Source organism: Ranitomeya variabilis, chromosome 3 (assembly GCF_051348905.1).
Source record: "Ranitomeya variabilis isolate aRanVar5 chromosome 3, aRanVar5.hap1, whole genome shotgun sequence".
Lineage (NCBI taxonomy): Eukaryota > Metazoa > Chordata > Amphibia > Anura > Dendrobatidae > Ranitomeya > Ranitomeya variabilis.
In genome coordinates, this window is record NC_135234.1 from 389,057,891 (window position 1) to 389,083,151 (window position 25,261).

Below are 25,261 nucleotides of genomic sequence, written 5' to 3' on the forward strand. Positions count from 1 at the left end.
AGAGGGTGGTTATTTTTGAGAATAAGCTACAACATACCTCTATATAACAGTGGTGTATAATTACATGTGATAATTCATGTATTACACTACTAAAGGGAATCTGTCAGGAGGTTTATGTCATATAATTTGACAGCAGCATGAGGTAGGAACAGAGACCCTGATTCCAGCTATGCATCACTTAGCATAATAGGTGCAATAGTTATGATAGAATAGCACAATGTACTGTATAGTGACAAAAAGCTGCTAATCAGTGCTGGGGCATGACTGGACTAAGAGGCATGTGTCACGAGTGTGTGGCATCAACCTGGGAGATGTGGGGGTAGAAGATCTATGTATAGTGAATCACAGACTTTCATTTAGCCTGTGTGTTTGAATCCTATATTAAATTAATTTGGTTTCCCTTGGTGCTGAAGAAGTTAACGACCCTTTGTATGCTGGTCAGAAACCTGCAGCTCCATTTTCAGCTGTTTCTAATCGGGTTTCTACCTCCTGGTATAAAACCTGGCCAGACGCTACCTGTCTTGCCAGTGAAAGCTCTGCTTCCTTGTTCTTAGGAGATGCTGTGCTGAATAGGAGTTTGTTGTTGCTTTTGGAGATTCGTCTTTCTGTCTTTCTGTGCTGTGTGCTTAACCCCTTAACCCCCTGAGGTATTTTCCTTTTTTGCGCCCCTTCTTCCCAGAACCATAACTTTTTTTTTTTTTGGTCAATATGGCCATGTGAGGGCTTGTTTTTTGCGGGACAAGTTGTACTTTTGAGTGACACCATTGATTTTAACATATCATATACTGGAAAACGGGAAAAAAAATTCCAAGTGCGGTGAAATTGCAAAAAAATTTCAATTCCACAATTGTTTTTTGTTTTGCTTTTTTACTATGTTCACTAAATGCTAAAACTGACCTGCCATTATGATTATGAGTTATAGGTATCAAACATGTCTAGGTTCTTTTTTATCTAAGTGGTGAAAAATCTCCAAGGTTTGTTAAAAAAAAAAAAAATGTGCCAAATTCAGATACCCATATCGTCTCCTTTTTTTGTGATCTCGGGTTTGGTGATGGCTTATTTTTTGCATGTCGAGATTATGTTTAAAAGTATACCATTTTGGTGCAGATACAACCTTTTGATCGCCCGTTATTGCATTTTAACGCATTGCTGCGGCGACCAAAAAAACTAACTCTGGCATTTTGACTTTTTTTTCATTATGCCGTTTAGCGATCAAGTTAATTCTTTTTTATATTGATAGATCGTGTGATTCTGAATGCAGCAATACCAAATATGTGTAGGTTTGAATTTTTTTTTTTTATTGTTTTTTAAATGGGGCAAAGGAGTGGTGATTTGAACTTTTATATATTTTTTATTTTTTTATATTTTTAAAAACATTTTTTTTTTTTACTTTTGGCATGCTACGGTAGTCTCCATTGGAGACTAAAAGTTGCCATAACCCGATCTGCTCTGCTATGTAGCAGAATTGCTCTGAGTGCCTACCGCTGGGTGGCGTTCATAGCAATCTGTCAGTGACAACAATAGAGGTCTGTTGGAGACCTTTGGTTATCATGCTGACCCATCGGCGACCTGCGGTCATGTGACACAGGCACCGATGGGCGGGATTTCTGCCGTGCTTGTCGGAAGCGCATGTTAAATGCTGCTGTCAGACAGACAGCAGCATTTAGCTAGTTAACAGCAGCGGGTGAATCGCAATTACACCCGCGGCTGTTAGAGGTTCATGTCTGCTGTTCATAACAGCTGACATATGCTGGAAAAGATGTGGGCTCAGTGCCGGAGACCACATCAAAGGGAGGGAGTCCGACAATGACGTACTATTACGCCCTATGTCAGAAAGGGGTTAAGCTAAGTGTTTGGAGAGAAGACGTTGTTGATGTGTACTGTTGTATATGCAGGTAGTTGGTCCCTGGCAGGGGTGGGAGCCTGTCAGAGTTCGAGATAGAAGGACACAGAGCTGTGCCTGCCCTGAGAGCTGAAGCTTCCAGAGAGAGACACTGAAGGAGAACTGTATTGTAGAGAGGGTGAAGAAGTCATAGCAAAGGAGTGGATACCAGGAGAAGTTCTGCCCTACACAGGCTGCCTCCTTCTGAGGCGCAGGATCCCGGAAGTCAGAACACCAAGGGAGCAACAGTCCTTTATGCCTTGCTCCAGAGACCGGCAGGACAGCTAATTTCATGTTACCTGCCCACCCTATACCCAGGAGGCAAGGTGGCACCTCTTAGAGGTTGGGGCATGATAGAGTCCCTGTAAAACGCCTCAAGCCACCGGTCATACGGGTTTGTCCTATCCATCTGGGGGCCAGAGAGAGACATAACATCTACAACATCTGTGAGGATCTTATCAGAAGCTTAGCAGTAAGGTACTACAACACCACGGTGCTAGAGGAAGGCTACTGATTTCCACCTGAACAAAGGGACTCTGGATTTGCCTCCAAAACAGCCGGACTCTGTCTGCCCTGTGATCTGGTGCTCAGGACTGTGGATGCTGAAGCCTTCAGTAAAAGGTAAAGAGACTGCAACCTTGTGTCCTCGTTCTTCTCTGCGCCTCTCACCATCCACCATCTACACACTGGGAAGCCCTGGGGACATACTTCTCCTGTGGGAAGGTATACCATCTAGCTGCCATAACATCACCCCAGCGGACCCCTTAAAGCAGCGTTTGTCACCCTGACCGAATACCACAGGTGGCATCACAAACATTTCCCCTTTAAAGACCTTTCCCTTTAATACGGACGTCCCAGGGCCACGGACCAGGTCTGCCACCGTGACATCCCCCTGTGAACTGAAGGACCTGGTACCGAGTATGTATGTTTATCTCCTCTTCCTATCCTGCCCCTATTGTTGGTTGGTGCTTTTGTATGATAGAGGTTTTCTATTATCCCTGTTTTGTTTTTTGTGTCTTGTTCACATTACATTTCTGTCCCAGGCTCTATTTGGTGTGGAAGGAGACAGACCAGGTATTAACAGGAGCATAGTGAGGTCCGAGACTCAGACCTCTCCACCATCAAGAGTACCCCCGGGACAGGGATAGCAAGGGTCCCAGCTCCAGGGACAGTTTTTGGCCTCCTCCTCTACCTAAGACCGTCAGAGCATGACAGCATGAGGAAGTTTGTCCTGTAGAGATAATTCCCAGTTGATTAAATACTGATTCTGTTGAAATGGCAAAACACAACTCAGTAAGTGACACATCTCTAGAACCAGGCACTCTTCACTACATCATGCTGTTCTCACATTACATAGCAATAACCTATACTCAGATTCTCTTTAAGCATTGTATTAATTTATTAAAATAATTATTTATTACACAATGGGGGAAGGGGTGATTATTGCAAGGTAAAATGTGATTGCAAACTGGGAGAGAGGTGTAATTCATTAAAATAATAACCTGGATGGGTGATGGATGATTATTGTCTCCACCAGTATTTCAGTATTGTGGTCTAATAGAAAGATATGATGTCTGTAGAAGCTAATTATTAGTTCGTACTGAAATCACATGAGCCTCTATGGACATCACATGGACCTATAAAGATCATATTAGCCCCGACAGTAGTGGGCACAGAAGTAATATTAACCCCCAATGTCAGCCACTGATATGCACTTTGTAGGGGGTAATTTAAAGTTATTGTCCAGACTAAATGTAATGTTGCCTTGGAGCTTGGATTCATTGTGACCACCTGGATTCAGACGGCACCAACTGTGATTCACAGCACCGCTGAGGTTTGTGAATAGAAGCAGCAGTCAGGTGATTGAACAGTGAGTCTTCATAAAGACATAAATTGATGAGCTTTTCAATTAATTCGAATGCTCCAGGTGTTTTTTTTTTTGCCTTAGGCAACAGAAAAGCTAGAATAGACCTAGCCTATAACTTAAGTAATGAACTTGGCTTCTTACATAAAAATAACTGCATTCTTAAAAATTATATAACCATTACCTAATAAAAAAACCTTCTTTATAAAGTCTGTATTATTGTATTGTGCTTTTGTCACTTCTTAATATAGGCCACTTGGTATAGTGCCTTTGTGTGTCAATCACCAGGTCTTATTAGTTGCTTCAGTAGTTCTTAGAAACCTACTATATATAAAAACAACAATATTTTAAATGGAACATGTCATGTCTTAACCTGCAGATATGGGGCTTATGTGCAGGTTGATAGTGTTATAATGCTGTCAATCTGCCTTCATGATACTGTGACTATGGGGACCAAATGAACTTTATTTCTCCTGGGAGCCACCGGCTTTTAGTCATAGAGGCGTGTCGAGAGCAGCTACAGTCATCACTCACAACATTGTAAGCATGCCCCCGCACTGTGATTGGCAGCTGTAAGCATGCCCCTGCTCTGTGATTGGCAGCTGTAAGCATGCCCCTGCTCTGTGATTGGCAGCTCGCTCTGCAGAGGTACACTTCAGAGAGAGCTGTCAATCAGAGTGTTGGAACGTGCTTACCACTACCGATCACTGTATACTGAGCTGTGAATATACACATTCTGGACAAACCTCTATGACTAAGCTGGTGGATCTCAGGAGGAATAAAGTTCATTTTCTGCCATGCCACACTTTCAGTAATGTGGCCGGAAAGCATTATCACACTATCAACCTCCAGATTGACCTACATCTACAGGTTAATAGCATTTGGGGACATGATTAGTGATGAGTAGTGTTGAGTGATACCTTCCGATATTCGAAAGTATCAGTATCGGATTGGATCGGCCGATACCGGCAAAATATCGGATCTCGCCGATACCCGATACCAATACAAGTCAATGGGACACAAATATCGGAAGGTATCCTGGATGGTTTCCAGGGTCTGAAGGAGAGGAAACTCTCCTTCAGGCCCTGGGATCCATATTCATGTAAAAAATAAAGAATTAAAAAAAAAATATGGATATACTCACCCTCGGACGGCCCCTGGCTGTCACCGCTGCAAGCGTCTGCCTCCGTTCCTAAGAATGCAGAGTGAAGGACCTTCGATGACGTCGTGGCTTGTGATTGGTTGCGTGACCGCTCACGCGACCAATCACAAGCCGCGACATCATCGCAGGTCCTACACTCACTGCATTCTTAGGAACGGAGGCTGCCGGTTACACCTCTAAGGTCCAGGGTCCGCCGGAGGGGTGAGTATATCCTTATTTTTTATTTTTATTCTTTATTTTTTACATGAATATGGATCCCAGGGCCTGAAGGAGAGTGTCCTCTCCTCCAGACCCTGGGAACCACACACTGGGAACTTCCGATTCTGATTTCCGATATCACAAAAATATTGGATATTGGAACTCGGTATCGGAATTCCGATACAGCAAATATCGGCCGATACCCGATATTTGCAGTATCGGAATGCTCAACACTAGTGATGAGCGAACGTACTCGGATAAGGTGTTATCCAAGCATGTTCGTGTGCTAACCGAGAGACTTCGGCATGTTTGAAAACTATGTCCGAGTCTCTGCGGCTGCATGTGTACATGTCTGTTTGTTAGGCTATCCCTGCATATGTTACAGCTGTCTAACAGCTGCCTATCATGCAGCCGCAGGGACTGGAACATTTTTTTTCGAGCATGCCGAAGTCACTCGATTAGCACACAACCATACTCGGATAACGCCTTATCCAAGCACGTTCGCGCATCACTAGATGTGACGGATTCCCTTTAACATTTTTTAGCAATAAAAACAGTGTGTTCATCAATGCAATGTCTAGTCATAAAGACATCTCATGACAGAAAACTACTGGAGGTGTGGAATAGAATGATTTTTCAGACTGCAAAAGCTCATATATTAAAACTACATTTTAATCATAACAATTCTTGTGATCCTTCTACATACACCTACTATTAAATGTTTCACATGTTTCTGAATGATCAATCTGCAATAGTCATAAACAAAAGTGTTCCCTTACCAGAGAGAAGAGCCTTCTGTTCCTGTGACTTCCAAATAGTCATATGCATCTTCTAACTGAAAGTCTGTGAAGATCAAGGCAATTGTATCTCCAACCTCTGCAAGTATTGTCCATGTGCAGTCAGCATTGTTATTGTATTCCGAGGGGAAATGGGGACTTGTGATGATTCCACTTTGGCCTCTTAAAGTTCCTCCACACGCATCATCCGCTAGAAAAAAGAAATACACACAACGTGAAGATGACATAAACAAAATAACTATGTCTAGAAACATTTTTATTGAAAAGTATACCTGTATTAAGCGTGTAAATGGGATCTTGGGGAGTAAGTTAATGACGTGTACTTGATAAGTAGAGAGATATAGTGTAGCGTGATGTGTGCAGCTACCAAAGAACTGAAACATTTTTCATCTTATTTTTCTCATGATGTAAATGTTTATGGCTGCGATTTTCTCATCACAGTGTAACCATGTAATCTGATGGTTTTAAACAGGGTTAGTAATTTCATATGCTAACATTTTAGTAACACTAGATCCCCAGAGGTTACAGTGTGAATGCAAGTTGTATGAGTACTTAGATCAGTGTCCGAATGTGAGGAAAATGGTGGTGGTTTGTAAATCCCAGTGGGAGACATTTCCTATAAAACATGAGTAAGTCACTTCTTTTGTGCAATCACCTATTCACTGTAAACTAACCTGACATTGCAGGCCTTTCACCGTGGTAGAGTCCTAATGCGAGCATCTTGTGATACTTATATCCTACTACATATTTATATCCTTAGGAAACAGGGATAGCTCAAGAAAATGACATCCAATACAGTACATATTCATTCAGAAATGGACTTATATAGACAGGTATTCGAAGATGTGGTACAGATGGAAAAAAATCGTAAAATATATATTTTTTTCCAGTTGAGTTATTTACTCAATTGAAAGAAAATTAATGGAAATGAAAATTGTCATGGTAGCAAGGAATAAAATGCTCATCAGAAGAAGGTAACAGCATTGATGTGACTAGACGGGGTTGAGTATAAGAAAGTCACAAAAGATCACTATCGTTTCTTTCCGGGACAGCTAATTCTGGTGACAGGTTCTCTTAAGCTGAAGATACAAGGTTACCTTTTAAAGCTTATGATATAGAAGACAAAATAAACAAACGCAAAAACAAAACTGAGAATGAAATAACCTGTGTGCTGATCCTCGAAGAGAGTTGAATCTATGAATATGCTTTGTACAAATATGTTTTGGCAGTAAACAAAGCAGCTGGATCAGCTTGAGTACACCATTAAAAATGCAGGTGATGACAGGAGGCACTGAGCAAAACCTATGCTGGACCAGGAAACACACAGTAACATACTGTCATTCCAGATGAAACATTGCTGACTCAAAAATCGCTTAAGCAAAATGACAGGACAGTGTTTTATAAAGCAGCCTGACAAATATTCAAGCACGTACTTCTACAGGTGGGAAGAGGGAAATCCCAAGAGGCGCTGTTCTGGGAGCTCGATACGCAGGATAGCAGAGCATGCCCTTCAAGTATGTAGCCTGTATTGCAGCTGTAGCGGACCTTGTCCCCTACGTTAAATGATGTCCCCTGTTGCAGGCCATTTTGTAGTCGTCCAGGATTTCCACATGTGTGGCTTGGCAAGACTGTAAGCATAAAAAAAAAACACAAAAAGTCAATAATCTTGACATAAAGCAATGGTCATGAAGAGGCTTTTAATAATTACATAAATATTGACAGAAAAATAGTAATAGACACATTAGATGATAGCATACAAAGATAGAAAAACTCTCATGCATCTAGTGGGGATCTCACCGAGGTCACCGCAGTACACCTCGGCTGGAAACTCAGTCTCAGTGACCAGAGGTAATCTCGATGATGTCACCACCGGTCACTGACGCTTAGTCACCAGTGGTTCTCAGCCTGGACGGTTGCATCTTGGCACCGTCCAGCTTGAAAACTGTTTCCCACAGACATGGATTACAGCATGGTACAGAATGACAGACAGGTACAGTTTATTGTTGTTTTTTAATTTTAGTATTATTACAGAAGAACGAGGGCTTCGGTGGAATAGGAACTATGTTTGTTATTTTTAATTAAAAAAATAAAAGTGTGTTTTGTTTTATTTTTAATAAAAGACTTTATTCTGGCTGTGTCTTTATTTACCATACAACTGTTGATGGGTGCCAGGGCCATAGTCGTGGCTGTCATAAACTGCTCAATCGCACCCTGGTTCCCCATCACATAAATACAATGTCCCCTTAGCAGCAGAACTTCGGCTACACAATCTGCACCGTCAGGGTCCCATCTGGGCAGCCGTAATTCTATTGCTGGCCAATTCCAACATTAGATGTAGAACTTTACTTGTTTTCAATCACAGAATGTCCACATCAGTTGCAGCATCAACACAGAGTTCTGCACCGTTCAAATCCTTCACTTTCCCTGTGCTGTTCCCTATGTCCTTCAGTATGTACCAGGTTCATCCCACCTCGACAGGTACTGCAGCATCCTCCTTGCTCAGAAATTCCCTTGCCTGTTTCGCCCCAGACATGAGGGCATTTGCCAGTGTAAAGCGCTACCACATCTTGGAGTGACCTGCATTCTTATTCTGCTGTAAACTTCTGGCCCACTGGCCCTGGATGGCTGGGCCCTTTTCTTAAACTTTGCAGAGCTGACCACCCTGACTGGGCTCAATGGCCCCTACTGACTAGAAAACAGGAAACCCTCTATCTTGTCCAAAGTTAGCTCCTCCTATATGAATTATACACACTATTTTACCCCATCAAGTGTCCAACTTGGGGTACCATACTCTCCCTATCTGCTCAATATATAAATATATGTACATAGTAGCCTTAGAAACATATATAAATAATTATATACAAAAGTACATTTAGCAGCATTAAGAAACATACAGTAAAATACATTCAACATTTACCAATGTTTGACCGGGACGTGCTTGGGGCATAAAATAGCCTTTGTGACCCCCTTACACAACTATAGGCCCTTACACAACTATAGGATTAGTAATGGATAGGGGTCTTATAGACACCTCTCCATTACTAACCATGGGCTTGATGTCACCTGACAATACAAAGGTGGCATCAACCCCACAAATATGAACCCCCCTTGCCACTGCTACAGGGGAAGTGGGAAGAGCCGGGCAAAGTGATACAATTGGTGCATCTAACAGATGTGTCTTTTCTGGGCAGCTGCGGGCTGATATTTTTAGTCTGGGGGTCAATATCCATGGCCCCTTATTAGCCTGAGAATACCAGCCCTTAGTTTTCTGCTTTATCTAGGCTGGTTGTCAAAAATGGGGGGAATCCACCCCATTTTTTAAAATATTTGTTTAATTTAAAAAACAGCGTGGGGCCCCCTCTATTCTTGATAACCAGCCTTGCTGAAGCTGACAGTTGAGGGTTGTAGCCCCCAGCTGTGAGTTTTGCCTGGCTGGTTACCAAAAATACAGTGGAACCCATACTGTTTTTTTTTAATTACTTATTTACAGTGCAGGAGCGGCTGATGAATACTCCCATCCTCCGCTCCTGCTCTCAATGTTATTAGTGGCAGCAGGTGTCAGATGATGGGATCAGTAGTCCCATCAGCTGACACCAGTGACCAAAGGTAAATTTTATACCTCCGATCACAGCTGAGTGCTCATGCTGTCTTTTGATAGCCTGGGAACTGCGGTTCTCTGACCGGCGGGGATGATTTCAGAAGCGGTGTTTGCTGCGCTGTCAAGCACATGACAGTGCGACAATCACCTGGTGTTCGGGCAGCCAAACACAAACAGTAACACAGACTTCCTGGAGAAGTCCATGTTCGGTGTCCATGCCCAAACAGTAGGTGTTTGGTGCGGGCGCCGAACTTTACTCTTTGGGTTCGCCCATACCTATTTGTTGACAGTTGCAAAGGGAACTGCCAGTAGCGGATGATTTGCGTGTCCAAGTGCATTTAGAGGGGCAGAACATTCCGCGGACAACCATTAATAATGGATAATGCCAATTTAAACTAAATTTATTGCCCCTTTTATAAGTTTTACTGTTTGATGGCATGCAGCAATATTTGTAAAATAGCATGTAAACTATCATCTGGTAACAATGATTGTCAATTACTTTTTAAAAGGAATCTGTCTGCAGATTTTAATATAATGTCCCAGCATGATGAGGTAGGGACACATACTCTGATTCCAGCTGAGTATCACTTAGTTTACTGGGAGCAGCAGTTGTGATAGTATCACATCTTTCTCTGCTGCAGATTTAGCAGAGCTCAGTTGATAACTCCACCCACACAACAAATTTCTGTGTAATCTATAGTGACTGCTAATCAGTGCTGGGGCTGTGGTTGGACTAGGAGGCATGAGACCAGTTGTTCTGTAGTGATAATCTCCTGCTAATAAATTACTGAATGTATTGAAATAGCAAACCACAGCCTAGTAAGTAACACATATCTGGAATCAAAGTCTTCTCCACTACATCATATTAATCTCAAATTACATTGCAAAATGCTGACAAATTCCCATTACAAAGAACCATTCAACTGTACTGTGTGTTGCCTTTTTAATAGGGTGTGTCCCAAAACAGTCAGCATTGATTGGACACTCAGTTGTCAATATATTCATACATTTATAGGAATAACAGAGGAATGACACAGAAAAAATGCGACAAAACATTATTATTTTTTTTTTTGCTAAAGCAGACGTCAAAAGGATTGGTATCAAATCATGCTTCAGAAGTTGAAAAGCAGAAAATATTGAAAGAAGGAGTAGTTAGCTACCCCACCTCGGGAATCAAGACAAAACAGTATAATTGTCAATCTCAACATTACTGCATAAGACAGTTAAGAGATTAAATATTCAGATAAATTACTATATATTACTATAGGTTACAACTTATCTTGTATTTTAAGGAATTGCTTTTAAAGCATTTTCCTTCTACATGAGTGAGATTCATCCCATTTTAGAGAATCACGAGGAGAGAGATATAAATTTCCCATTATTTCTTGCTAGTCTGTCAGCAGAATGCAGACTGCCATGTGCATCAGAATGCAATTTGGCCCTGAAATACTATGGCTAATTAGAAGAACTAACCCTAATGCATAAACGGAAGTATGCTTTTATTTCAGGACACAACACTGTTGAGGTGTTAAGAAATAAAGAATGTACAATATTGGAAAAATTCCAAAAGGTCAACGGTAATGAGAAAATATTAAAATCTGTAAACATTGTTGAGCATTCCGATACCGCAAGTATCGGGTATCGGCCGATACTTGCGGTATCGGAATTCCGATACCGGGATTCCGATACTTGCCGCGTATCGGATACCGGAATCGGAAGTTCCCAGATACAAACTGCACAAATTCAGCCAATGAGAATGATTCCAAGTGTGGGCACATCCTGTTCAGCATGGAGGGCATGAAACTACTGGCATGGCTGTGATTGGCTGCTGAAATGATGTCATGCTGCAGTTTAAAAGTCGCTGGCGCCATTTTGCGCTCACTCTGCTGTGAATTCAGTTAGTGACAGGACGCTGTTTGCTGACTGAGGGCCAGTTTAGAGATAGCGATTTGCTTCTTTGTGCTTTTCAAAGGCTAATTTAGCAACCGCTGTGTTCACCTACTATTCACCTTGCTTTTGCCTTGTAGCGCTGTTTTCACAGCGATCTGCAAGGTCTGTGTGTGTGTGTGTGTGAGTGCAGCCCACTCTCTAGTCTGAGTGCAGCCACATAGGCCATCCATAGCTGGTTGTATTCAGTTCAGGGAGGGTGGTTCATTGCCTCATACTGTTCTTTTTTTTTTTTTTTTTTCCAAGTAGTGTAGTCTGCTGCTAATTTTTTAAAAAAATTCCTATTAGTGTCTTTCCACCCGTCTCCAGCTAATTTGTGGAAAAACACTACATAGGATAACGTAGAGGAGGGTTTTTGGGCCTTGCAGCGCCGTTTACGGCTGTCTGCACGGTCTCCGTGTGACTGCAGCTCGCCCTGTAGTCTGTGAGCAGCCATAGCCTGGTTGTCTCCAGCTCAGGGTTCTCCACTGCGTCATACCGCAAAATCAATTTTCCTTTTATTTTAAGTAGTGCAGGCTGCTGCACATTTTTTCAAAAAATTCCTATTAGTGTCTTTCCACCCGTCTCCAGCTAATTTGTGGAAAAACACTACATAGGATAACGTAGAGGAGGGTTTTTGGGCCTTGCAGCGCCGTTTACGGCTGTCTGCACGGTCTCCGTGTGACTGCAGCTCGCCCTGTAGTCTGTGAGCAGCCATAGCCTGGTTGTCTCCAGCTCAGGGCTCTCCACTGCGTCATACCACAAAATCAATTTTCCTTTTATTTTAAGTAGTGCAGGCTGCTGCACATTTTTTCAAAAAATTCCTATTAGTGTCTTTCCACCCGTCTCCAGCTAACTTGTGGAAAAACACTACATAGGATAACGTAGAGGAGGGTTTTTGGGCCTTGCAGCGCCGTTTACGGCTGTCTTCACGGCCTCCGTGTGACTGCAGCTCTATCTGTTGTCAGTTCAGCCCCCAAGAAATAAATAAATAATAAAGTTCACCAAACACACCAGTGACACCACTTTACATTTGTGTAGGCCACATTAGCTCATATTAAAGTCTAGTCCACACTTTAGAAAATTAGTGTTTCTTATACCTGTTAGGAGTTGTTCAGGAATAAGCACACAAAGCCGTTAGTACTTTTCTGCTTATCTTTATCAGTCAACCAAGATGAAGAAGGCAGTGAGTAAGGCACGTGGGCGTGGGCGTGGGCGCGGAGCAGGGAGGGGACGTGGGGATTCTGTGCCTGCTGCGGGCACCGGTGACTCATCAGCACCCACTTTCAGCAGGGAACAGTCATTCATGCGCAGCTTTGTCACAGAGCGCCGTACACCGCTGCTGCGTGAAGAACAAATTGAAGCCGTTGTCGGATGGATGGCAGCTAATGCATCAACTTCAATTAGTGCCACATCCTCTCAGACACAGAGCACTGGAGAGCAGCCATCTGTCTCTTCACCACCTGCCAAATTGCCCAGGCAGACAGAGAGCCCAGGACAGGAGCCATCTCTACTTCTGTTCTCTGAATCTCTTGGCTTGGAACCAGGGGGCCAGCCAAGCAGCATTGGAGAAATGGAAGAAGAGGCAGGGTGCAGTGATGCCCAACAGCTTTTTCTCTCTTCCTCTGAAGAGGCGGGTGGGCCAGTGGCTCCAGTCACCACATCGCAGGCCGCATCAGCTGATGATGACACTCAGGTGCCACTTACTGGTGCGTGCTCTGCTGCTGAGACTACCCAGGAGGAGCAGTTGGGGGCAGAGGGTAGTGTAGATGATGAGGTCCTTGACCCATCTTGGCGTGAGGGACAGGAAGGTGGTGGGAGCAGCTCTGAGGAAGAGATTCCCCGTACGGCCCAAAGAGGGAGAGGGAGGGGGAAGACTGCGGATCCTGCAGCCTCCGCTTTGGCACCCGTTAGGAGCATGTCTCTTCCAAAAGCCAAAAAGGGCGCTCCCAAGACTTGCAGTGCCTGGTCCTTTTTTGACACAGTTGCAGATGACATTTGCTATGTCAAATGCAAGGTGTGTCATCACAAAGTCAAAAGAGGGAAAAATGTCAGCAACCTCAATACCTCCAACATGTGGAAACATGTGCGCACCAGGCACCCGGCGGAGTTAGAAAAACACACTGAAGAGCTAGGCCAACCAACAGCGGCAGCTACCACCCCTTCAGCTCGTGTTGCCTCTTCCTCCAGCTCACACGCAGCTGGTTCGGCTTCCTCCCAGGAACGCCGTGGAAGAACCTCTGGCCTTGTTGTCCAGAGACCCGCTGTAATTCCACCCGCAGCACCACTTTCCCAGTCATCCACACACTCCCAGCCCAGTCTACAGCCATCGGTAGTACAGGCATGGGAGAAAAGGCGGCCTTTCTCGTCAAACCACCCACGAGCACAGGCTCTGACTGCAGGCATTGCCAAACTTCTGTCACTGGAAATGCTGTCATTCAGGCTGGTGGAGACTGACAGCTTCCGTGACTTGATGTCATTGGCAGTCCCACAGTACAATGTGCCCAGCCGCTTTTACTTCAGCAGGCAAGCCGTCCTTGCCCTGCACAAGCATGTGGAGGGACACATAAAACACGCGCCACTGAACGCCGTCAGTAGCAAGGTCCACCTCACCACCGATGCGTGGACCAGTCAACATGGACAGGGGCGATACCTTTCCCTCACTGCCCATTGGGTTAATGTCGTTGAGCCGGGTACAGACCGTGCGAGTGGCGCAGGACGTGTCCTGCCCACTCCAAGGATTGCAGGAATCCATTCTGTATGCATTGACTCCTCCTCTTACACCAGTTCCTCAGAATCATCGCTGCAGGAGCCGTCACAGTCCACCTCCACATGGACCCGTGATGAACGTTTACCTGTTACGACCGACATGAGCACAGCCGTGGCCAAACGTCAACAGGCCGTCTTGAAATTAATTTCTTTGGGGAATCGAAGCCACACAGCGCAGGAGCTCTGGAATGCCATCAACTAGGAGAGCGATGTGTGGTTTGTGCCAGCGAATCTCCAGCCAGGCATGGTAGTGTGTGATAATGGCCGAAATCTGGTGGCAGCTCTGGGCCTCGGCAACCTCACTCACATCCCATGTCTGGCACATGTGCTCAATTTGGTCATGCAGAGTTTTTTGAGGGACTATCCGGATCTTGATGCACTGCTGCACAAGGTCCGCCTAGAGTGTGCTCACTTGCGGCGTTCCAGCACGGCAAAAGCGCGCATTGCGGCTCTGCAGCGCCGACACCGCCTGCCGGAACATCGCATCATATGTGACCTACCTACCAGGTGGAATTCCACGTTACATATGTTGGAGCGGTTGTGTGAGCAGCAGCAAGCTGTAATGGAGTACCAGCTGCATCAGGCGCAAAGAAGTCGCACTCCGCGCCGTTCAGACTTCACAACCACAGAGTGGGCCAGACGTCTGCCAGGTTTTGCGTCCCTTCGATTATTCCACGCGGATGGCGAGTGCAGATGATGCACTAGTCAGCATGACTGTCCCCCCTTATCTGCCTGCTTGAAAAATCACTGCAAGCGCTAAAGGATGATGTTGTGGAAGAGGTGGAGGATGAGGATTCACCATTTCTATCATCTTCTGGACAGTCAGCGCCACGTGGTTCCTCACAAACGCGTAGGCAGGGGACAGTTTGTGAGGAGGATGAGGAGGAGTCAATGGAGGAGGAAGACATCCGTCCAGAGGAGGGAGTTACACAATTGTCCAGTACTCAGTGTGTACAGCGAGGGTGGGGTGACGACGAGCGGGCAGAGATCACGCCTCCAGCAGGGGACAGCGTTTCTTGGGCAGTTGGCAGTCTGCAGCACATGGTGGATTACATGCTGCAGTGCTTGAGAAACGACCGCCGCATCGCCCACATTCTCAACATGTCTGATTATTGGGTGTTCACCCTCCTCGATCCTCGCTACCGGGACAACGTAGAAAGCCTCATCACACCGTTGAACCGGGAGCGAAAAATGCGGGAGTACCAAGACACACTGGTGAATTCCATCATCTTCTCCATTCCAACTGAGAGAAGTGCTGCTAGTGCATTACAAAGCAGCTCAGTGCGTCCAGGCAGTGGTGGAGGCTCTGCACAAAGAGGGAGCAGAAGCAGTGCCTCTGCCCAAGGCAAGACCAGTATGGCCCAACTGTGGCACAGTTTTCTGTGCCCGCCACAAAAGTCTACACCATCACAGACGGCTCCAGTCAGCAGGAGGCAACGGTTCCGTCAGATGGTGACAGACTACATGTCTTGCCCTCTTGCTGTACTCCCAGACGGCTCTTCCCCTTTCGAGTTTGGGGTCTCAAAGCTGGATACATGGCCAGAGCTAAGCCAGTATGCATTGGAGGTGCTGGCTTGCCCTGCGGCTAGTGTATTATCGGAACGTGTCTTTAGTGCTGCAGGTGGTGTACTAACTGACCGTCGCATGCGACTATCCTCCGATAACGTTGACCGGCTTACTTTCCTGAAAATGAACAAGGCCTGGATCTCGCAGGAATTTGCCACTCCTCTTCCTGATTAAATAATTAGGTCACTGTCTACGTTATCCAGGTCTCCTGTTGTGTTCATCTTTCTACCACCTGAACTTAAATTCCTGGGCTCCAACACCGCCAGTTGAGGCTCAGAAGTGCCGTCTGCACAGTCAAAACATACGACCCAGTGTTATTGGGTTTCAGTAACGTCAGCTGATCCCCAGCTGTGTAGCCGGCAATGTGTCCTGCGACCGCCACGCTGACACAACAACTGAAATGTAAGGATATCTGTCCCCCCCCAAGGCGTTTGTTACTGAAAGAGCCACCTTGTGCAGCAGTAATGCTGCACAAGGAAAAGGTAGCTATTTTTGTTTAGCTCCTTGCACACGCAGAACTTAACACTTATAAAATGTGTCCACTGATACCGTAAAACCGTCCCGGAGGTGGGACTTTCCTTCTTAATATGACGCAGCACAGCCGTCATTCCTACCACCTTGGCGCCGTGTCCCGGCTCCTCAGTGTTGTTTGATTCCGTCCCGGAGCCTGCGCTGTTATGTTATCCCGTGGCCAGGCACACTTAGCGCTGCCCGTCTTCTGACATCATTTGGTGTCAGGATGGCTGCGCCTGTGCGGCCGCGCTGGCCGAGAGCCCACCTCGCAGTGTCTTCTGATTTAATCCCACTGGGGGCCTGAGATCCATGGACATGCGCAGTGCATATCTGAACCTCCACCTCTCACTCATCTCCCTACGGCTTCTTCAGACTGTGCGGTGTCAGCTGGTCCCTAATAGCATGCCACGGCCGTGACACCGCACAGTCTTAAGAAGCCGTAGGGAGGGGAGTGAGAAGCGAGGATATGCACTGCGCATGGCCATGGATCCCAGGCCCGCGGTGGGATTACATTAGACGACACTGCGAGGCGGGCTCTCGGCCAGCGCGTCCGCACAGGCGCAGCCAGCCTGACACCAAATGATGTCAGAAGACGGGCAGCGCTAAGTGTGCCTGGCCAAGGGATAACATAACAGCGCAGGCTCCGGGACGGAATCAAACAACGCTGAGGAGCCGTGGCACGGCGCCGGGGGGGTAAGAATGACGGCTGTGCTGCGTCATATTACGAAGGAAAGTCCCACCTCCGGGACGGTCTCACGGTCTCAGGGGACACATTTTATAAGTGTTTAGTTCTGTGTTTGCAAGGAGCATAATGAAAAGAGCCACCTTTTCCTTTTGCATCTTTTGTGCTGCACAAGCTGGCTCTTTCAGCTACAAACGCCTTGGGGGGGGGTTAAAGGTTCCCTTTCGACTTTCTCCAATCAGGCTTCGGCCTACATTGTGTTCCTCTGCTTTTCCACCTGTCCCTGGGCTCTAACACCGCTAGTTGCCGTCCAGAAGTGCTGTCCGCACAGTCCCAACAGTCGCTCCTCTGTTATTGGGGTTCAGTAACGTCAGCTGTTCCCCTGCTGTGTGTGTGGCAATCCCTCCTACCTCCTCCTACCTCCTCCACCTTCTCCTCCTCCACCTGTCCCTGGGCTCCAACACCGCTAGTTGCCGTCCAGAAGTGCTGTCCGCACAGTCCCAACAGTCGCTCCTCTGTTATTGGGATTCAGTAACGTCAGCTGTTCCCCTGCTGTGTGTGTGGCAATCCCTCCTACCTCCTCCTACCTCCTCCACCTCCTCCTCCTCCACCTGTCCCTGGGCTCCAACACCGCTAGTTGCCGTCCAGAAGTGCTGTCCGCACAGTCCCAACAGTTGCTCCTCTGTTATTGGGGTTCAGTAACGTCAGCTGTTTTCCTGCTGTGTGTGTGGCAATCCCTCCTACCTCCTCCACCTCCTCCTCCTCCACCTGTCCCTGGGCTCCAACACCGCTAGTTGCTATCCAGAAGTGCTGTCCGCACAGTCCCAACAGTCGCTCCTCTGTTATTGGGGTTCAGTAACGTTAGCTGTTCCCCTGCTGTGTGTGTGGCAATCCCTCCTACCTCCTCCTACCTCCTCCACCTCCTCCTCCTCCACCTGTCCCTGGGCTCCAACACCGCTAGTTGCCGTCCAGAAGTGCTGTCCGCACAGTCCCAACAGTCGCTCCTCTGTTATTGGGGTTCAGTAACGTCAGCTGTTCCCCTGCTGTGTGTGTGGCAATCCCTCCTACCTCCTCCTACCTCCTCCACCTCCTCCTCCTCCACCTGTCCCTGGGCTCCAACACCGCTAGTTGCCATCCAGAAGTGCTGTCCGCACAGTCCCAACAGTCGCTCCTCTGTTATTGGGGTTCAGTAACGTCAGCTGTTCCCCTGCTGTGTGTGTGGCAATCCCTCCTACCTCCTCCTACCTCCTCCACCTCCTCCTCCTCCACCTGTCCCTGGGCTCCAACACCGCTAGTTGCCGTCCAGAAGTGCTGTCCGCACAGTCCCAACAGTCGCTCCTCTGTTATTGGGGTTCAGTAACGTCAGCTGTTCCCCTGCTGTGTGTGTGGCAATCCCTCCTACCTCCTCCTACCTCCTCTACCTCCTCCTCCTCCACCTGTCCCTGGGCTCCAACACCGCTAGTTGCCGTCCAGAAGTGCTGTCCGCACAGTCCCAACAGTCGCTCCTCTGTTATTGGGGTTCAGTAACGTCAGCTGTTCCCCTGCTGTGTGTGTGGCAATCCCTCCTACCTCCTCCTACCTTATCCACCTCCTCCTCCTCCACCTGTCCCTGGGCTCCAACACCGCTAGTTGCCATCCAGAAGTGCTGTCCGCACAGTCCCAACAGTCGCTCCTCTGTTATTGGGGTTCAGTAACGTCAGCTGTTCCCCTGCTGTGTGTGTGGCAATCACTCCTACCTCCTCCTACCTCCTCCACCTCCTCCTCCTCCACCTGTCCCTGGGATCCAACAACGCTAGTTGCCGTCCAGAAGTGCTGTCCGCACAGTCCCAACAGTCGCTCCTCTGTTATTGGGGTTCAGTAACGTCAGCTGTTCCCCTGCTGTGTGTGTGGCAATCCCTCCTACCTCCTCCTACCTCCTCCACCTCCTCCTCCTCCACCTGTCCCTGGGCTCCAACACCGCTAGTTGCCGTCCAGAAGTGCTGTCCGCACAGTCCCAACAGTCGCTCCTCTGTTATTGGGGTTCAGTAACGTCAGCTGTTCCCCTGCTGTGTGTGTGGCAATCCCTCCTACCTCCTCCTACCTCCTCCACCTCCTCCTCCTCCACCTGTCCCTGGGCTCCAACACCGCTAGTTGCCGTCCAGAAGTGCTGTCCGCACAGTCCCAACAGTCGCTCCTCTGTTATTGGGGTTTAGTAACGTCAGCTGTTCCCCTGCTGTGTGTGTGGCAATCCCTCCTACCTCCTCCTACCTCCTCCACCTCCTCCTCCTCCACCTGTCCCTGGGCTCCAACACCGCTAGTTGCCGTCCAGAAGTGCTGTCCGCACAGTCCCAACAGTCGCTCCTCTGTTATTGGGGTTCAGTAACGTCAGCTGTTCCCCTGCTGTGTGTGTGGCAATCCCTCCTACCTCCTCCTACCTCCTCCACCTCCTCCTCCTCCACCTGTCCCTGGGCTCCAACACCGCCAGTTGGGGCCCGGTACTGCTAGCTGCACAGAGAAAAACACCAGCCAATGTGTCAGTGGGGTTCAGCACCGCCAGCTGTTCCCCTGCTGTGCAGCCGGCAACGTGTCCTGCAACTGCCACGCAGACACAACAGACCCAAAGCTGCCGCCAGTGCAGGCTTCGGCCTACACTCTGCTCCCTCTCCTCCTGCTGACCCTGTGCTCTAACACCGCCAGTTGGGGCCCGGTACTGCTAGCTGCACAGAGAAAAACACCAGCCAATGTGTCAGTGGGGTTCAGCACCGCCAGCTGTTCCCCTGCTGTGTAGCCGGCAACGTGTCCTGCAAAAGCCACGCACACACAAGAACTGAAATTGAAGGGAACCTGTCCCCCCTCCCCCAGGCGTTTGTATGTTTTACAGCCACCTTGTACAGCGGTAATGCTGCATGTGTGCAAGGTGGCTCATAAACGTATTCTCCTCGCACATGTGGAACTGAAAACACGTCTAAAATGTGTCCTCTGTGTGACCATTAAAACGTCCCCGAGGTGTGACTTTCCTTTGTAATGACACGCTGCAACCCCCTTGGTAGCGCTGCCCGTCTTCTGGCATCATTGTTTGGCTGCCTGCGCCTCTGCGGCCGCCCTGACCCACACAACGCCCCTCGGTGTCTTATTTATTGGGACTGCGAGGGTGTGATTGATGGGCATGAGCAGTGCATCAGTTCGCCTGTCCCTCATCTCCTTCCGCCTTCTTCAGACTGTGCGGCTTCATGGCCGTGGCATGCGATAAGGGATCAGCTGACGCCGCACAGTCTGAAGCGGGTGTAAGGACCCGAGTGTGAGAGGTGAACATATGTGCTGCGCCAGGCCATGAATCCCATCCCCACAGTGTTTTAACAATGTTAAGACACTGCGGGGCTGGGATTCATGGTCATCGCGAACCGCACCGGCCGACATTAAATGATGTCAGAAGATGGGCAGCGCTAACAGCGCTAGGCCAAGGGATAACACGACAGCGCAGACTCCTGTACAGCAAATAACAACGCTCAGGAGGCTGCACCCAGCACCAAGGTGGGATTCTTGACATCTGTGCTGCGTCTCATTACGAAGGGAACTCGCGCCTCCAACACAGTTTGACTGTATAAAGGGATAAATGTTATACATGTTTCATTCAGCGTGTGCAAGGAGAAAAATTAAAAGAGCAACCTTTGACTTGTGCAGCACTACTGCTGCATAAGCTGTGGCTCTTCTACTTTGTAACCCCTGAGGGGGGGTTAAAGGTTACCTTTGAAATTGGTTCAATTAGGCTTCGGCCTACACTCTGCTCCCCCTGCAGAGCCTGGGCTCTAACACCGCCAGTTGGGGCCCGGTACTGCTAGCTGCACAGAGAAAAACACCAGCCAATGTGTCAGTGGGGTTCAGCACCGCCAGCTGTTCCCCTGCTGTGCAGCCGGCAATGTGTCCTGCAACTGCCACGCAGACACAACGCCAGTGCAGGCTTCGGCCTACACTCTGCTCCCTCTCCTCCTCCTGCTGACCCTTTGCTCCAACACTGCTAGTTGGGGCTCTAGGATGACAAGCTTGAATAGGTCCCCATCCTGGTTCCAGCACCGTCAGCTGGTTCCGGGCAGAGCCTTTGGCTTAGGTGCCTCCCTCTGGGTATCCGAGTTCCACCAACGTCAGGTGGTCCTTGGTAGTGCTTTCAGGCATGGGTACCTCCTGCTTAGTAACCGGGTTCCAGTAACGTCAGCTGGTCCTCGGTAGTTCCATTGGCTCTTGGACCTTCGGCTACCCATCCGGGTTCCAGCACCGTCAGCTGGTTCTCGGCAGTGTCTTTTGCTCTTGTACCTTCTGCTCCCCATCCTGGTTCCAGTACCGTCAGCTGGTTCCGGGCAGAGCCTTTGGCTTAGGTGCCTCCCTCTGGGTATCCGAGTTCCACCAACGTCAGGTGGTCCTTGGTAGTGCTTTCAGGCATGGGTACCTCCTGCTTAGTAACCGGGTTCCAGTAACGTCAGCTGGTCCTCGGTAGTTCCATTGGCTCTTGGACCTTCGGCTACCCATCCGGGTTCCAGCACCGTCAGCTGGTTCTCGGCAGTGTCTTTTGCTCTTGTACCTTCTGCTCCCCATCCTGGTTCCAGTACCGTCAGCTGGTTCCGGGCAGAGCCTTTGGCTTAGGTGCCTCCCTCTGGGTATCCGAGTTCCACCAACGTCAGGTGGTCCTTGGTAGTGCTTTCAGGCACAGGTACCTCCTGCTTAGTAACCGGGTTCCAGTAATGTCAGCTGGTCCTCGGTAGTTCCATTGGCTCTTGGACCTTCGGGTAGCCATCCGAGTTCCAGTTCCATCAGCTGTTTCTCGGCATTTTCTCAGCCTTCTTGTACCTTCTGCTACATTTCCAAGTTCAAGACCCTAAAGACGACGACCCGGAAGACCACCCCTAAGATGACGACGACACCAGAGACGACGACCACTGAGATGACGACGACCCTGGAGACGATTACCCTGAAAACCACCCCGATGACGACGACCCCGGAGACAACGACCCTGGAGACGACGACCCTGGAGACGACGACGACATGGGAGACCGAGAAGCAGAAGAACAAGAGGCTGCAGAACAAAGAGCAGAAGAACATTAAGCATAAGACTAAATATCAGAGCAAAAGATATTATCTAAATTATAAGCAGAAGAAGACTAAGCAGTGTATGGGGGTGAGTCCGTTCCTCCTCGTGGTGCCCCTGGATAAAGTCTGATGCTGCAGGCCAAACTGAACGCGGACAAATGTAACTCTTTTGTGACAGGCAGAACGGAAGGTGTAATCTTCAAACTTTTATAGATAACAACTACGGGAATGCCGGTCACAAATAAGAATATGATGAAGAAGTTGAATATGAAAAAGATAATAGTTAAATAAAAAGAATATGAACAATGTAAAAAAAAAAATATATAGGTAGAAGAAGAAGAAGATGAATAAGGTGAAGATAGTTGATGTCAAAGAAGCTGATGATGAGGATAATGAAGAAGAAAGTGGGAGAAGTAAAAAAGAAGGTGAAGGACGTGGAAGTAGTGAAACATCAATATCTGAAAAAAAAAAACATAGTCAAAATCTTTCTAACGCCGAACGTCATAAAAAAAAACAAAAAAAACTGCTATTCTATTTGTTTGGGCTAAACCTCTGTGCCTTTAATGTCTCCGTCACCTCCCCCAATACATCCTACATTATTCTTAGTTGTTTTCCTTTATGTAGAATTAACCTACAAGGAAAGAAAGGGTTTATTTTAATTCCGATATTATCGTCCCATTGACTTGCATTGGGATCGGGTATCGGTATCGGATTAGATCCGATACTTTGACGGTATCGGCCGATACTTTCCGATACCGATACTTTCCGATACCGTCCGATACTTGAAAGTATCGGTATCGGAAAGTATCGGCCGATACCGGCAAAGTATCGGATCCAATCCGATACCGATACCCGATACCAATACAAGTCAATGGGACTCAAGTATCGGACGGTATTCCTGATGGTTCCCAGGGTCTGAAGGAGAGGAAACTCTCCTTCAGGCCCTGGGATCCATATAAATGTGTAAAAGAAAGAATTAAAATAAAAAATATCGCTATACTCACCTGTCCGACGCAGCCTGGACCTCAGCGAGGGAACCGGCAGCGTTGTTTGTTTAAAATTCGCGCTTTTACTTGGTTACGTGAAGTCCCGGCTTGTGATTGGTCAGGGCGGCCATGTTGCCGGAACGCGGACCAATCACAGCAAGCCGTGACGAAATTACGTCACGGCTTGCTGTGATTGGTCCGCGTCCCGGCAACATGGCCGCCATTAACCAATCACAAGCCGTGACGTCACGGGAGGCTGGACACGCGCGCTTTTTAAAAAGCGCGCGTGTCCAGCCTCCAGTGACGTCCCGGCTTATGATTGGTCACGGCGCCATGTTGCCGGGACTCGGACCAATCACAGCAAGCCGTGACGAAATTACGTCACGGCTTGCTGTGATTGGTCCGCGTCCCGGCAACATGGCCGCCATTAACCAATCACAAGCCGTGACGTCACGGGAGGCTGGACACGCGCGCTTTTTAAAATGGGCGCGTGTCCAGCCTCCCGTGACGTCCCGGCTTGTGATTGGTTGCGCCGCGGTCAACCAATCACAAGCCGGGAGGCTGGACACGCGCGCATTTTAAAATTTTAAAATGGGCGCGTGTCCAGCCTCCCGTGACGTCCCGGCTTGTGATTGGTTGCGCCGCGGTCAACCAATCACAAGCCGGGAGGCTGGACACGAGCGCATTTTAAAATTTTAAAATGGGCGCGTGTCCAGCCTCCCGTGACGTCCCGGCTTGTGATTGGTTGCGCCGCGGTCAACCAATCACAAGCCGGGAGGCTGGACACGAGCGCATTTTAAAATTTTAAAATGGGCGCGTGTCCAGCCTCCCGTGACGTCCCGGCTTGTGATTGGTTGCGCCGCGGTCAACCAATCACAAGCCGGGAGGCTGGACACGAGCGCATTTTAAAATTTTAAAATGGGCGCGTGTCCAGCCTCCCGTGACGTCCCGGCTTGTGATTGGTTGCGCCGCGGTCAACCAATCACAAGCCGGGAGGCTGGACACGCGCGCATTTTAAAATTTTAAAATGCGCGCGTGTCCAGCCTCCTGGCTTGTGATTGGTTGATCGCGGCGCAACCAATCACAAGCCGGGACATCACGGGAGGCTGGACACGCGCCCATTTTAAAATGCGCGCGTGTCCAGCCTCCCGTGACGTCACGGCTTGTGATTGGTTGCGTCTCCCATGTGACTGCGACGCAACCAATCACAAAGCCGGGACGTAATTTTAAAATCCTTAAGGACCTGAAATTACGTCACGGCTTGCTGTGATTGGTTGCGTCGCCCATGTGACTGCGACGCAACCAATCACAACGCCGGAACGTAATTTTAAAATCCTGAAGGACCTGAAATTACGTCACGGCTTGCTGTGATTGGTTGCGTCCCGGTCACATGGGCGGCACGCAACCAATCACAAGCCGGGACTCACGTAAAGGAAAGAAAAGCGCGAATTTTAAACAAAGAACGCTGCCGCTTCCCTCGGTAAGGTGCAGGCTGCGTCGGAGAGGTGAGTATAGCAATATTTTTTATTTTAATTCTCTCTTTTACACATTTTTACATTAATGTTGTTTCGATACCGATACCCGATATCACAAAAATATCGGATCTCGGTATCGGAATTCCGATACAGCAAGTATCGGCCGATACCCGATACTTGCAGTATCGGAATGCTCAACACTACTCAACACTAGTAAACATTACTCATACACTAAAACAACTAAATGATTACATATGACAGATAATCTAACAATAGATCTAAAACCCAATAGCATGATGATCAATGTAACCCAGGGACCTCGGCGAATAGAAAAAGAACAATAAATAAAAACAGATGAAAATAGTGATTAAATGTAATTGAAAGCATAGTACCGTCGCTAAGAAAGGCGATCATTAATCTTTGACAAATGATCAACATTTCGCGTCTATTAGTAATGTGACACATACATAAACTCATGAAATGAGTGATGGCACCCAAGGTGCAAAATCCCTCCCCTCCAAAGAAGCTTCTGATAGATCTCTGTTAGCGCCCGCAAGAGATCATAAATAAGCATAAATCAATACAACTTGAGAACATACTCAAGAACACTATGCTGCAGCTCATAGCATGCCCAAGTGTACATTTCACTAGTACTTTCTGCATTTCTAATCCATTCTAGCTTTGCATAGTTTTCATGAAGAAAATAATAATAAAACAGATCTCAAACAATAACTGTGTTATTTCAATCAAATATTTAAAGGGGCTGTCCATTAGCTTAGAATAGA

At 47.7% G+C, this 25,261-nt stretch overlaps 1 protein-coding gene across 2 annotated transcripts in view; it reads right to left on the reverse strand.

The window, feature by feature from the left end:
• Nucleotides 1-25,261, reverse strand: part of CSMD2 (CUB and Sushi multiple domains 2) — a 1,405,803-nt gene that overhangs the window by 771,113 nt on the left and 609,429 nt on the right. For both annotated transcript variants that reach the window (XM_077296071.1, XM_077296070.1), the window contains exons 4-5: nt 7,337-7,531; nt 5,886-6,093 (exon numbers count right to left, since the gene is read on the reverse strand). In XM_077296071.1, coding sequence (XP_077152186.1) covers nt 5,886-6,093; nt 7,337-7,531 — 403 coding nt within the window. The remainder of the gene's footprint in view (nt 1-5,885; nt 6,094-7,336; nt 7,532-25,261) is intronic.